Below are 14,362 nucleotides of genomic sequence, written 5' to 3'. Positions count from 1 at the left end.
ATGTGTGTATATTCCTTTATTATGCACAAATTTCACCTGAAAATCAATGCTTCTTTTTTTTCTTTGTTTTGAGATGGAGTCTAGCTCTGTCTCCCAGGCTGGAGTGCAGTTGTGCAGTGGCGCGATCTCGGCTCACTGCAAGCTCCACCTCCCCGGTTCATGCCATTCTCCTGCCTCAGCCTCCCAAGTGGCTGAGACTACAGGCGCCCACCACCACGCCTGGCTAATTTTCTGTATTTTTAGTAGAGACGCGGTTTCACCGTGTTAGCCAGGATGGTCTCAATCTCCTGACCTCATGATCCACTCGCCTCGGCTTCTCAAAGTGCTGGGATTACAGGCGTGAACCACCGTGCCCAGCCAAATCAATGTTTCTTAGAAGTGAAATATCCTCATAGATTTGGTCACTTTTAGTTTATAATAAAATTTTTTAAATTCAGTAATTTAACAAAATTATAAAAATACACACCCAATATATCAAGTTATGATAGTTACAGCACGTTAAAAATACACAATATTATCACCTTGTTATGTTAGTACTAGCAATGAAGTTTTCCTGGAAGCAGAGATGACTTGGCAAAGAATTGCCTGAAGGTTCACATGCTCTTAACGAAATTGAGACATAGCTATGACTCTCAAAAACAATTACTGATTGAATACTTACCACACTCAAATTTACAGGAGTATTTGCCTTTGGTACTGGGTGGTTATACAGTGATTTGAGAGTTTCATTCAAATCATTTTCCTAGGGCAAAAGAAAAAGTACATTTTATAAATAAAACATATACCAAGCAACTGCCATTAAAACTACTTGATAAAATAGTCTACTGTGGCTTTTCATATTTGACATATTTTATATAAATGTTTTCCACAGAAACATTTCAAATAACTGAAATTCAAATATGTGAGTCTAATAAATACGAAAACATATTTGAATTCCTTTATCCAGAAGAAAAATGGCAATATTTCTATTTAGTATAAATGTATATTTGAAAAACTTAGTTATTATAAAATATACTAATGCTATAAAAGGAAATTATCTAAATCATTAAATCCAGCAAGAACAATGGGATTGAATAAAAATAGTAATACACCTTTTTATCAGATCACAGAGTACTCTCATTTTCCATTTTCATTTTAAAATCCCAAAGCAATTTTTAAGGAATAGAAACAATTTAAGTAAGATTATTGCACTAAAATGGAATATACAGGTTATTCTAAATATTTCTTTTCTACATTGCTACTGGTCACTACTTGATCCACAATAAATGGGATTAAATAAAACATACAGCAAATGTACTTCATAGGATTTGTATAATAATAATGTGCCTTGATGTGCACCCTCAATTTTTCTGCATCACACACTACAAATCCAGTAATAAATATACAAAGATTTTTATAGACATAATTATCCTTTTTCTCTATTTTCACGTTGGAGAGAATAAATCAAAGGAAAAGGCAATTGTTCAGAGAAGTTAGCAATTTTAGTAAGTTTGGATATGAGACTTAGCTTTCTCACGATCTTTCTTATGCCTTGTCTATCCATTTATACCAAAACTTAATAAATCAGATCTCTGTAACTACTTTCAAAAGTATTCATTCAAAACTACCTATTTGAAATACTCTTCAGAATAACATGAAAAGCCATAAACAATTTATCTCTTCATCATTTAAACAACGAAATGTATCAGAGAATACTGTAGATAATACCAATCGCCTTTGTAAAAAAGACTCATACGGTTATGTCTTAGAATTACCTTGTAGAAGGACTGCGAAATAAACAATTTATCTCTTGGGCTGTTAAACAATGAAGTGCACCATAGAAAATTGTGGAACATATTGATACTCTGTTTATACAAAATTCCTACAGGTACAAAAATTTTTAGACTAGTTTTTAAAAATCTGTTGCACTCTCTTACATTGATCAGGTAAGGATAACTTGAACTGTAAACGTTATTTAAATAACCCATGGCAGTGAATTGGAAATGAACAGAAAAAAGTACTACAATTCCAGATTTACTTCTGGTTTAATTAATGTTATAAACTTGTAATATTTCTTCCTCAAATAAGGAACACAAATGGAACCTCCCCTATTTCTTCTTCTCAGAAAGCCAAAATTATATAAATTTGCTTATACCTATTTTCTTTTACATATTCCAGTATTACTGATGGCATCAGGGAAAAAAAATGATACACAGTATGGAGATAGTAATAATTTATCAGTAAGAGTTACTAAAAGTTACTAAATAAAGCAAAAGTAATCAAAATTTGGACAAGTAATATAATTAATGTGAATTCCACATGTACATTCACAAAAACAAAGAACAAGAAATTATCATGAATAATTTAACCAGAATTCCGGTTTTGACTTTTGATTGCAAAAAAATAAATAGTTGTATTTCCAGTTTTATTTTCTTAGGCAAGTGAATGACTGTACAGCTTCAACATAAAATTATTCAACTGTAAAATGATGTTAACATATACTTCATAGAATTAAGCAATCAAATACATAGAAAAAAATATTTACATGCATGAACACATACACGTAAACAACTAGACTTTTGACAAACATTAAAACTTGCAATTACGTTATAAAAAATTTGGTTGACAAATTTAGAAGAGTAAAAGGACTACCTTAATTTATTAATAACACATTTAAATCCTATTTATATAAATAATACCTCCCTTACTTTCCAAGTGACAGAACTGATTATCTGACTTATAAACACTGTACTTTAATCAAAGTCACAAGGGTATTAGAAAATAAAACTTAGGCCGGGAGTGGTGGCTCCCACCTGTAATCCTCAGCACTTTGGCAGGCCGAGGTGGGTGGATCAAGAGGTCAGGAGTTTGAGATCAGCCTGGCCAATACAGTGAAACTCCGTCTCTACTAAAAATATAAAAATTAGCCAGGCGTGGTGGTGCATGCCTGTAGTCCCAGCTACTTGGGAGAGTGAGGCAGAAGAATCGCTTGAACCCAGGAGGTGGAGGTTGCAGTGAGATGAGATTATACCACTGCACTTCAGCCTAGGGGATAGAGCATGACTCCGTCTCAAAAAAAAAAAAAAAAAAAAAAAAGTAGAATTTAAATCCAGGATTTCAGGGTTCAAACCACATTGCCAAAAGTCCAGTTACATTTGTACTACCAATACTGCATTAAGCTTCCTGGGAACATTTATAAAGATTTAATTCTAAGGTGACCACACTCACCTTTATTTGGGACTACCACCACTTAAGGCAAATGAAGGATTTCAGCTGATTTATTAAAACCATTAATTTTTATTCTTACAAGCTTATTTTCAAATATAGTCTGTATCCATGTTTAACATAGTGCCTGTTTCACCATACTGGGCAGACAGAAATGTCTACACCATTTTAATTGAACTGTATCTACCAAGGCTATATAATTTTTAAAAATTAAATAACAACTCAAAATACTATGCCCAGGAGGATATTTTGCTCCAGATTCAGTCAATAGAACTTTTAAAATGATGTAAAGAAATAAATGATTGTATACTGAAAAGCTGAAAATAAGCTTTTCCTACGGAAAAATTTAGGGTGAGGAAAATAACATTCTGTCTTACTATATTCCTATTTTAAAAATTCCATCAACAATTTTGTCGATGATTGCCTTTAAAGCACTGGCATACAGAATCCAGTGAACAAAAAAATCACAATAGCTGGATATTAGTTTCTACAATTATAAAATGGAGATCCAAAAACTGAATATTCGAAACTTTCTAATGTATTTTTACTTATTCTACACCTTTTGACTCAACATCTATTTGCTATGGGAGACACAGAGATAGAACAGTTCCATCTCTCAATTATTACTTTAGTTGTGCAGACACAGTTACAACCCAGTGTAAATGCTCTGAAACCTACAGAAAGTATCACCTAACTTAACCTGGAGAGTCAGGAAAAGTCTCTAGAGAAGTACCTGTGCTGACATTAGGTTTGTTTCAAAAGATAGTTATATTAACTCTTAAAAGACAAGTATTCTACCAGTAACAATTAGTGAGTGGTTTGTAATCTTGACAGACAACTGTATAGAGTTATGTTCTGGGAAATTTAAGTGGCTCAAAATAATTAGATAGTACATTATATGCAGTTATGTTCTGGGAAATTTAAGTGGTTCAAAATAATTAGATAGTACATTATGTGCAGCAGATGAGCAGGAGTAGATTAATCCAAAGAGAAGGTCAGATGCCAGATCATAAAGTTATTATACGTCATGCTGCAAACAAGTTTAAATTTTATTCTAAGAAAAAGAGGAGACTATGAAGCGATTGTAAGCAGTGGAATAACATCAGCTTCCAGAAAGTTCATCTTAAACAGAAAAGAGTGGTATGTAGACAAAGAGTGTGTCTGAAATACCCATAAATAGTATCTAGAGAAAAGAGAATCAAGAATATAACATAAATAACATCAACATTTTAGGTGTAGACGGAGAAAAAAGGCCCAAGAGAGAAGCTGAGGACATAAGTAAAACGAAGAAGAGACAATGTCAGGGAAATCAAGAAAAACACAATGTCAAGAATGACAGAGTACCATATAAGAATTTAAACAGATAACAAGTGAATGGAAAGCACACCCTAAATGTAAAAATTAATAGATAATAGACAATTATAAAGAATTTTAAAAACATATTTTATTTCAATTAAATTGTATCAAATAGCATAGCTAATATTTTAGTAAATTAGCTCTTGTTAAAAACATCAAAGAATGGCTAGGCTTGGTAGATGGGAAGCAGAGGCAGGAAGATCCCTTGAGGCCAAGAATTTGAGACCAGCCTAAGCAACATAGTGAGAATCTATCTGTACAAAAAAATTTAAAAATTAGCTATTTGTGGTGGCACACACCCATAGCTCCAGCTAACTGAAAGAATGAGGTGAGTGGATTGCTTGATCCTAGGAGACTGAAGCTGCAGTGACTGATGATTGCACCACAGCGCTCCAGCTCTGGGCAACAGAGCAAGACTCTGTCTCCAAAAAAAAATTTTTTTTAGAATCAAAGATTAAGGGAAAAATTTTTAAATCATTATCCCAGAGAAGTTTGTTCATTCAAAAGCAAACTTCAGCTTTTATTTCTATTTTTAAGAAAAAAAAAGCATACAGACTTTTATTGAGAGCTAAAACTATTAAATTCTTAGAAGAAAACATATGAAGAAAGCTTTGAAACAATGAATTTGGAAAAGATTTCTTGGCTACGACACCAAAAACACAGGTAACAAAAGAAAAAGCAGATAAATTGGACTTCATTAAAATTAAAAACTTTTGTGCATCAAGTAACACTATCAAAAGAACAAAAGGGCAGGCAAACCATGGATTGGGATAGAATACTCGCAAATCATCTATCTAATAAGAAATGAATATTTGACTATATGAAGAACTCCTACAATTCATCAACAAAAAACGCAACATGATTTTAAAATGGGCAAAGGACTTGAACAGACCTTCTACAACTTTTGACTCAATACCTATTTGCTACTGGAGACACAGAGATAGAAGACTTCCAACAAGTACTCCTCTAGAGACTTTTCCTGACTATCCAGGTTGACTTAGGTGATGCTTGTTGTGTCCCCAGAGCATTTACCCTGGGTTGTAATTTTCTGTCTGCACAATTAAAGACCTTCTCCAAAGAAGACATAAAAATGGCAAGTAAATGTCCAGTGTTACTAATCATTAAGGAAATGCAAATTAAAACTATAATACACCACTTTGCACACATATTATGACACTATTAAACAAAAAAGAAAAGAAAAGAACAAGTATTGGCAAGATTGTGAGGAAAACGGAACCCTTGTACGTTACTGATGGGAATGCATAATAGCGTGACCACTGTGGAAAAATGCTCTCATGATTCCTCAAAAAATTAAACGCAGAATTACCATACTACCTAGTAATTCTGAACCCAAAGGCTGGAACATTATTTGTACAAACATTTTCATAGCTGTATTATTCACAATAGCCAAAAAGTAGAGGAAGCACCCCCAGTGACCACTGACAGAAGAATGAATAACAACTGGTGTATTCATACTCAGTCTCAAAAAGAAAAAAAATCTGACACATACTACAACATAGATGAATCTTGAAGACATTACGTTAAATGAAATAAGCCAGTCACTTGGCACATAAGGACAAATACTGTGTGAGTCCACTTATATGAGATACAGAGGGTATTCAAATTCATACAGATGATACAACAGTGGTTGCCACGGATGGTGAGGGTTGGGGAGGAATAAGTAGATATTGTTTAATGGGTACAGACAGAGTTTTAGACAGGCAAGGAAAAAAAGATGTATTGATGATTGCAGATCAGCATTAATGTACTTAATATCACAAAACTTTACACTTAAAAATGGTTAAAATGGTAAGTTTTGTTTTATAAATATTTTACCACAATTTAAAAATGGGGAAAAAATAGCTTACCAGTTCCTTAGCCAAGTAATCTGCAAGAGTATTTAGAAGCTTGTAATACACTTCAAACCAGGGAAGGTAACTGTAAAAGAATTATTTTAAAATGTATATACATAAAATTCAGAATCAGAAAACAGACAACATAAACATTTAATTCATATTAATTCAAACAGGTTAATCCTGAGGTCAAAAAAGAACTATACCCATTTTCTTTACTTTTTCAGTGAAGTTTTACATATTATTTATTACTAGTTTTCATAAAACAAATCAGAATCCAGAGTTCTATTTAAAAAGTTGTTCATTACATACTTCTATTTTATATCAGCAATATCTAAAATTATTTTCATGGTATTCAATAAAAGCATGCATAGGATAAAAATTAACCATTGTTAAAAAAATCACATAAAAACTAATTTTAAAAAGCTTTTAAAACAAAAGATTAAAAATATCTCCTTTTAAAATGTTGCTGGAGTATATAATACAACAGAACTATGTGTTTTTCAGTTCTTCAGAAATGATGTTTAAGAATGATGGCAAATTTCAAAATAACTCAATATAAATATCAAAAAGACTATTCTAAAAATTACAAAAAATTTTAAATGACTTATATATCAAAACCAAACATAATTCAAAATTTAATTCATTATACTAGATAAAAGTATAATTTTTATGATAGCTAAATATTAAATCTAAAAATCATTTATATAAAACAAAATCTACATTCCTTATTAAAAATTAAACTATTAGTATATTTTAAATGTCTAAAGATTTTAATGTTAAACTGTACACTTTTCATGTAGAATAAGAGGAAATCACAAAATACACTGTTGTTAATTATCAATTGACAAATACTCATCACTTTTCTTCAAAGCATTTACATGGTACTTTTAAGAGAAAATATTGTGATGCTTTTACTACATAATTGTGCACAGATTAATAGTACATACACATAACATGTAAAATTTAAAAATCAGTAAGTAGAACGTAGAAAACAGGATTCTAACAGGATTTTTTTCATATAATGTCTGATTTGTTAGTGACTATGAATGATGGCTTTTGAATCAGAAACTGAAAGTAGTAATAAAAAAGGACGTTAGGTAAACTACAGTATCTTTACTCAGCATAAAATTATAGAGTTATTTAAAATTATAATTATAAATACTAAGTAATGACATGAAAATTCACATGATACTTTAAAATATCTACCCAACTCTGGTTAAATCTAACATATTGACTGTATGTATTTATCTCTGTGTCCTCTGGAAATAACTATAAAATGACAATAAATGAATTGAAAGGGTATATATTAATGAAAACAAGCAAAATGGAGGAAAAAACAATAGCAATGCAGGTGGATGACTTTGTAAATAGGGTAAACAGACAGATAACTAACAGCAGAAGAAAGGAAACCAAAACCTAAATGCCATTAGAAAGGAAAAGGACCAGCAGAAGTGCTCCCTACAGAGTTCTGAAACACTGATTTAACAGTATCTCAAAGAAAAAAGCCCCTCGAAGTCCTATTCTCTTGGAATGAAACCCACATGCAATGTTTCCAATTCAGTTTAATACCTTCCTTTTGAATACAAATTAATAGCCAACCACCAGATATTTGAGGAAACACAAATACAAAATGGTGTTAATATTGAACAACATAAAAAGAACTACAAGAAAACATAGACAATACAAACAGCTGAAGAAAACTCCAAAACTTCTATTTAATATCCTTAGAGCTGAATTAAGAGCAGGAGGCTATTAGACGAAACTAAACTTTTCTAAAAAGTAAAAATAGAAAATTTTAGATAGGAAGAAAGAGTTTTAAGAAATTCTAAAGTCTGAAAAAAATTAAAATCAATAGAAAGTTTAGATAACTCCAGAAAATCTCCCAGAAACTAGAATAAAAAGATAAACAATCCTTGTAAGTTGTATTCCTAGGTATTTTATTCTCTTTGTAGCAGCAAACCACCATGGCAAGTGTATAACAATGTAACAAACCTGTATGTTCTGCACATGTATCCCAGCTCTAGGAGGGAGATGCTAGAACAGGGTGTTTACAATAAGCATATTGACAACTTTGCCTGGAAGCCTGGAAAAATCTGGACAGGTGTGTGACACATCTGTGACAGTTTTTGAGGAATCTGAACATTAGAAATTACTATTGGTAATCTCAATTTTCCTATTTAAATTACTTAATTCTTCAAGCTCCAGTGCTTAGATGGCTATTTCACTATGTATATCTTCCACTTACAAATAAAACCCTTAAAAATTACTAATACTGTTATATTATTATCTAAATATAATGAAAATCAGTACACCACAGTTTCTGCATTCATGATAACTTAAAGAAATAGTTTTCATGCCAAATCTCCTTCTACCAGGACACATAATCCTTAGAGCACAATTGCTTTGAATTGTAGTCATTTCAAACTCACATTTCAACTTTTAATAGCCCAAAGAAATTGCTATTTCCAGACAATTTCAATGTATAATGTAGTTCCGACCTAAAAATTCAGATAAGATGAGACCTAATCTATTCAAAAAATGTGCTGGTCTATTTCTATACAACTCAAGGAGTTTTAAATAAAGCCAAATGTATTGATTGTAGGTGGCTGCATGTCTACCTATTAATGCTTACATTGTCATTTTCACCTTATTTAAATAAAGTGAGGCCTTTGGTAACCTGAATTTTTCTTTCCTGGTCTACTATAAAAACAAACAAACAAACAAACAAACAAACAAAATATATATATATATATAAAACCAACACTTTTCTCTATCTACATATATATCATAATTATGTTTTTAGAAAGTGAGATAATCTTTTTCCTTTTCTAGACCAAAAACTCTTAACATTTCTTTCAATGTTCTGGTTTTCTGAACTTTATATTATTGTTTTTCACTGATTATCTTCCCCATTTAATTTCCTGTCAAATTGCAAAGGCACATCAGAACCAGATTTTTCCTTAAGAAGCTAATTTATACAGATAAATATAATTTATCTGTAAGGTTATATCCTTGTCTTTGAATAAATAATTGATTAATATACCCATATTTAGGTTACTTTAAAAAATTTAAACAATTTTTATTTGTGCTAGGCATTTTGGTATCTACGTAATTATTACTGTTTTTAACATGTCCAAGAATAATAAGTTTTATTGAATATCATCCTGGTACCAGGCTATGACTTCATCAATAAATTAAACTAATACTGTTTAGAAATAAGCTTTACTCTTATGGGATATTTCTCATAGTCATCTCTAAGGCCCCAAAATACTTTATTATTTCTATTTGGGGAGTATAACTCACTAGTTAGTTATACATCCATCTGGGGGTTGAGAGCAGAATCTAAGAATCACAGAATTTATGTGTTAAAACAATTGGAAGTGCAGGAAGTAATATTACTTAAGGGGTAACTATATGAATGACAGTTTGTTGGATACTTATATGTACTATCTCATTTAATTCTTACACTAATGCTTTGATACATACTTGACTAAACTAAGATAAAGCAACGTATCTAGGGTCACAAAGCTATGGAATAGCAATCTTGGGATTAGAACCCTAATCAACCCGAGTAATATATGCTCAGGGGTCTGCCACAGACAGTCTATCACCCTATCTTGGCATGTATTTCCATATAGCGAGCCTTTTAATAAACATGTTCAATGACCAGCCATTTCAGGCAGCTAAATGAACTGAGACAAAAATCATTCTGTTGTAATCTTAAATCAGCCTGCCTATATGTTCTATCCACTGAAGCAAATTCTATCTTCCAAAATTCATCTGCTTATTTAATATCGAGAGCATTACCTTTATGACCTTTAAATTACAGTTTGTTCATAGGGGCAAATTTCCCAGCAAATAAAGATCCATTCAATGTGATTCTTTTAACTAACATTTTGGTAAATCCTTACAATTTTAGCTTGGTATTGCTTCCACGTTCATCACTGTCAATAAAAATTTTGAAAAGGGTATGGCTTGCAAAATTGTTCAAGATGCCTCCCAAAATAACACCAATTATTTATCAACATTCTAAGTATGAAAATTTAACCTAATCAAAAGACTTATATCATCTAACCAACACTCTACACATAATTTGTTTGTGAAATATTAGAACAGACTCAAATTTCAACCACAGCACTCCCTGATACATCAGTATGTACTATCACCATACTAAACCAAGTCTAGTTACAAACAATGCTCTCTTTGTAAACACATACTAGCTCTCAGTGATAACTTTCTCCTTTTAAAGAACACATATCATTCATACTTTTTAATAAAAACACCACATATAAAAGTGGAACTAATCTATAATGTAGCCATTGCTCCTAGAAACGTCAAGAAAGCAAGGACATTTTCTGTTGTAAACAAACAACATCTACAGCAAAGAATGCTAACTGGCTATTTGCAGGCTACGTCTAACCTAAGGGCATATTTTGTTTGGTCAACACTGTGTTGTTGTTTAATTAAATAAGTTGCCAACTTCCAAATCTGAGATAATTCACTGTAAAAATCCAGACTTCTTGTTCCTCTTAAAAATCAAAAGAACTAGTAATACTGGCCACACATTGTTCACTGCGCAACAAATGCCTAGGGCTGACTTGTGGCTTCTGTCTTTGAGTATGACGTGTACAATTCAGATCACCATACATAACCCAACTTCCTATTGTTAGGCACCTAACAGGTTTCTCTCATTTGAGTCCCTTACCTGGTCCACATAGGTAACCAAATTCATAACTCCTGGTAAGCAGCAACTGCTCAACAGTAAATCCACTGACTACTCACTTTCTTATCTGACAAGAAAATGATCCAGGGTATAGAAAATAGTCCAGCAATTCCAATTTTAACTATACTCTATGGACACTTTAAGTCATTTAGACTTAAATTTTAATTATACTCAATTTTAACTGTACTCTATGTACACTTTAAGTCATTTTGCCATATATTTAATATGGCAAAAAATAACATCATTTTTTAAAAGAAAATTATATCCAAAACTTTTGAAAGACACACACACACACACATACACACACACACAGGTAAAAAACACTAAGTTATATAAGCTTATGTTGCTAGAGTAAGAAATGTTATTTTCAAGTCTTTATTTTGTGGTTTCTTAGGGAATTTTCAAACAATGTATGTTCAAAGCAATTCATTTTAATTGATTATCAATAAGGTAAAATGTTAAAATGTTTTTCACTAAATTTTATAGTCCCAAAGAGAGTCAAAGTCTGTATTCTTACAACAGAACACAAAAATCCTAGGAAGTTAAAAAAAATTACTCAACATATTGTAATAAGTGAACAAGACATTTCACTCGAATTTTTAAAACTGAACAAAGAATAACTGTGACTCTCGTAGTCTTGCCAACATATATAAATGTAAAACATTATGAGCAATTATTTTAAAACAAAGTACAGGAGATTAGTTAAAATTTAATTGTAAGATCATTTCCTTAATTTTCTGTAAAGACATAAGGCAAAAGAGAGAGATATACATAAAGTCATGAGTCCATTTTGTGGTAGTAAGACTTCCCCCACACTTCTACTTCCACTATAGAGCTGATAAAACTTTTACATTCAAAAGTCAAAGGTTAAATAAAGGAAAGGAAATGTTTTTTGTCAAATAGTCAGGTAACCACTAAAGTCTAAGCCATCAGCAGGAACCTAACTTATAGTAATCAAATAAAACTAAGGAAACTGCCTTTCCGTAGGAAAACGTCTAATGTCTAGAGGCTGTTTTTCTGTCTGGAAAATTGACACAAAATGTGTAAAATTGAAACATTCTGCTTCTGAGGCATTTGCCCAAAGGAAGAGTGTGAAAGCTTCAAGTTTGGTATGAGTTAAAGGGGGGAGGGGGAACTACAAAGGCCCTAAACATAAATCTGTCTTCCTTATTGGAGTATTTCATTTTGAACCCTTGGCGACAATTTTATAGTTATAAAATTATGTTAATCAAATTAGGTAAAAAAGTTATTTCTTGCATTTTTGCTAGCATATGAAACAATTCTAAGTACAAACAATTGCCAGATTTAAATTAGTAATATCTCAGGATATTTTTGAAATCTTGTTAAAACTAGGATAGAAAGAACTAAAGAACAGAACAGTGACTCAAAATTAAACGTCAACTTTAATATTAAATAGGCCTAAATTCTAGTATTTTTTCTAAAAGGTGAACAAAATAAATAGAAATCAAAGAAATGTACTAACTTTCAAATCTTGTAAAGACCTAAATCCAGGAGAAAATGGACACATGGTTTATATAGCATAGTGTGCAATTTTCTTAGAACTCTGAGGTAAATCTAGATTACAGTAATTTCAAGTCCTATAATAGCATCATCCAGGAGTAGACAAAAGCCGCTTTACAGCATTATATACAAATGTTCCAGCTTAGAACTCTAAGGACTAGAAGAGTTTTTTGGTTTCTTTTTTTAAATAATGCATATGTCACTAAGCAGACCACTTGGCTAGGTAAACAAACACTAAATGATGTTGCTGTTAATTAATTGCCACTTAGTATCATTAGTATCAACATCTTTAACCTAAAAGAGTCTCTGCCAGTCAAGAAATCCAAGCAAAATTATTTTCTGCTATTTCTAATTAAAATATTCTATCAATTTGTACTGTTTTATTTTACTTTGTATCGATATACCTTAAAGCTTCTTAAATGTATGGCATTTTAGTTATGCCTACGCTTTTATAAATACCTAAAATATTTTAAACTGTTCAATATCAACAAAAACTGAAGAGACATTCATAAATGTTTTTATTTTACAATTTTTGGATTAAAAGGCAAATTCAAACAGTAGAAGATAACTCACAAAAGAGAAGATTTTTAGGAAAATATATTTTATCACAATAGAAAAAATTCGTGTTTAGGATATTGGAAAGATGATAGAAGAAACATTAATTAATTTCTATCCAAGAATCTTAATTCCTTTGCTACTGACAACGAACTCTGGATAATCAAGCCATTATTATCTCAAAGTAGAATACCTACAAATGGAGAATGCTTCAGTATAATGGCACTAACTTTGCACAAAAGACATCTTTAAGAAGAAGGTATTAACATTTTTTAATATCCAAAAGTCATAATACATTTCTGGTAAAGATATAAGAAAGTGATTAAACATAACCAACATTCAGAAGGGAAATATTTTTGTGTGAAATCTCAACTTACAATAAAATAAACAATAGCAATGAACAATTGTCAGATTAAGCATGTGTAAACATTTGAGGCACTTAAGGATGATAATATGAAAGCCATTGTAGCTTTTTCAATTTATAAACTCCTTTAGATGCATTCATTCATTTTACAAACTGTGAATAAAGACTACAGTTAATCATTTACTTTGACATCCCATAGAAAAATTTGTAAATGTATCTTAGCAAGTCTTTTGAAATAAAACTAGAACTAAATACCAAAACATAAGTGTCAATTATGTGTTCACGAATACACGTGACTTTTATCTTTTAAACTTATCTAGATCCTCCAAATTTTCTATAGCAAAATAAATTATTTTTGTTATCAGAAAACACGGTTAAAGGCATATATCTACGTCTTGCTTATGCAAGGATTTTATCATACTTCTCAATAAATTTTGGCCCTATTAAGCACATGAATTCTAAAAGTCAGGTCACTCCTACAAAACTGCAAGTAAAAAGGCTTTTGCCAGCTACTCATAAATAACTTAGAAAATGAGCATAGTTGATTTTCTCTCATATACTTCTGGAAGCAGCACAGTCTGTTATAAAGGAAGCTGGCCTGTAAATTAAGAGACCTGACTACCCTAAACCATTGTATGAATAGCTCATTAGATAATCCTACCTTCCTTTTCCACCTAAAATTACCAGTTATTCTAAGTCTTGGCTTCATAATGAAATAAGACAAACTAGGCTGGGGGCACCGGCTCACGCCTGTAATCCCAACACTTTGAGAGGCCAAGGTGG

At 31.5% G+C, this 14,362-nt stretch overlaps 1 protein-coding gene across 8 annotated transcripts in view; it reads right to left on the bottom strand.

Annotated features, from left to right (window-relative positions):
• Positions 1-14,362, bottom strand: part of DENND1B (DENN domain containing 1B) — a 277,082-nt gene that overhangs the window by 150,824 nt on the left and 111,896 nt on the right. For all 8 annotated transcript variants that reach the window (XM_073011651.1, XM_007989064.3, XM_037985771.2 and 5 more), the window contains 2 exons: positions 6,429-6,498; positions 662-742 (listed from right to left, as the gene is read on the bottom strand). In XM_073011651.1, the coding sequence (XP_072867752.1) occupies positions 662-742; positions 6,429-6,498 (151 nt within the window). The remainder of the gene's footprint in view (positions 1-661; positions 743-6,428; positions 6,499-14,362) is intronic.

Source organism: Chlorocebus sabaeus, chromosome 25 (genome assembly GCF_047675955.1).
Source record: "Chlorocebus sabaeus isolate Y175 chromosome 25, mChlSab1.0.hap1, whole genome shotgun sequence".
In the NCBI taxonomy this organism is placed as follows: Eukaryota; Metazoa; Chordata; class Mammalia; order Primates; family Cercopithecidae; genus Chlorocebus; species Chlorocebus sabaeus.
This window is presented reverse-complemented; position numbering and strand designations above follow the sequence as displayed.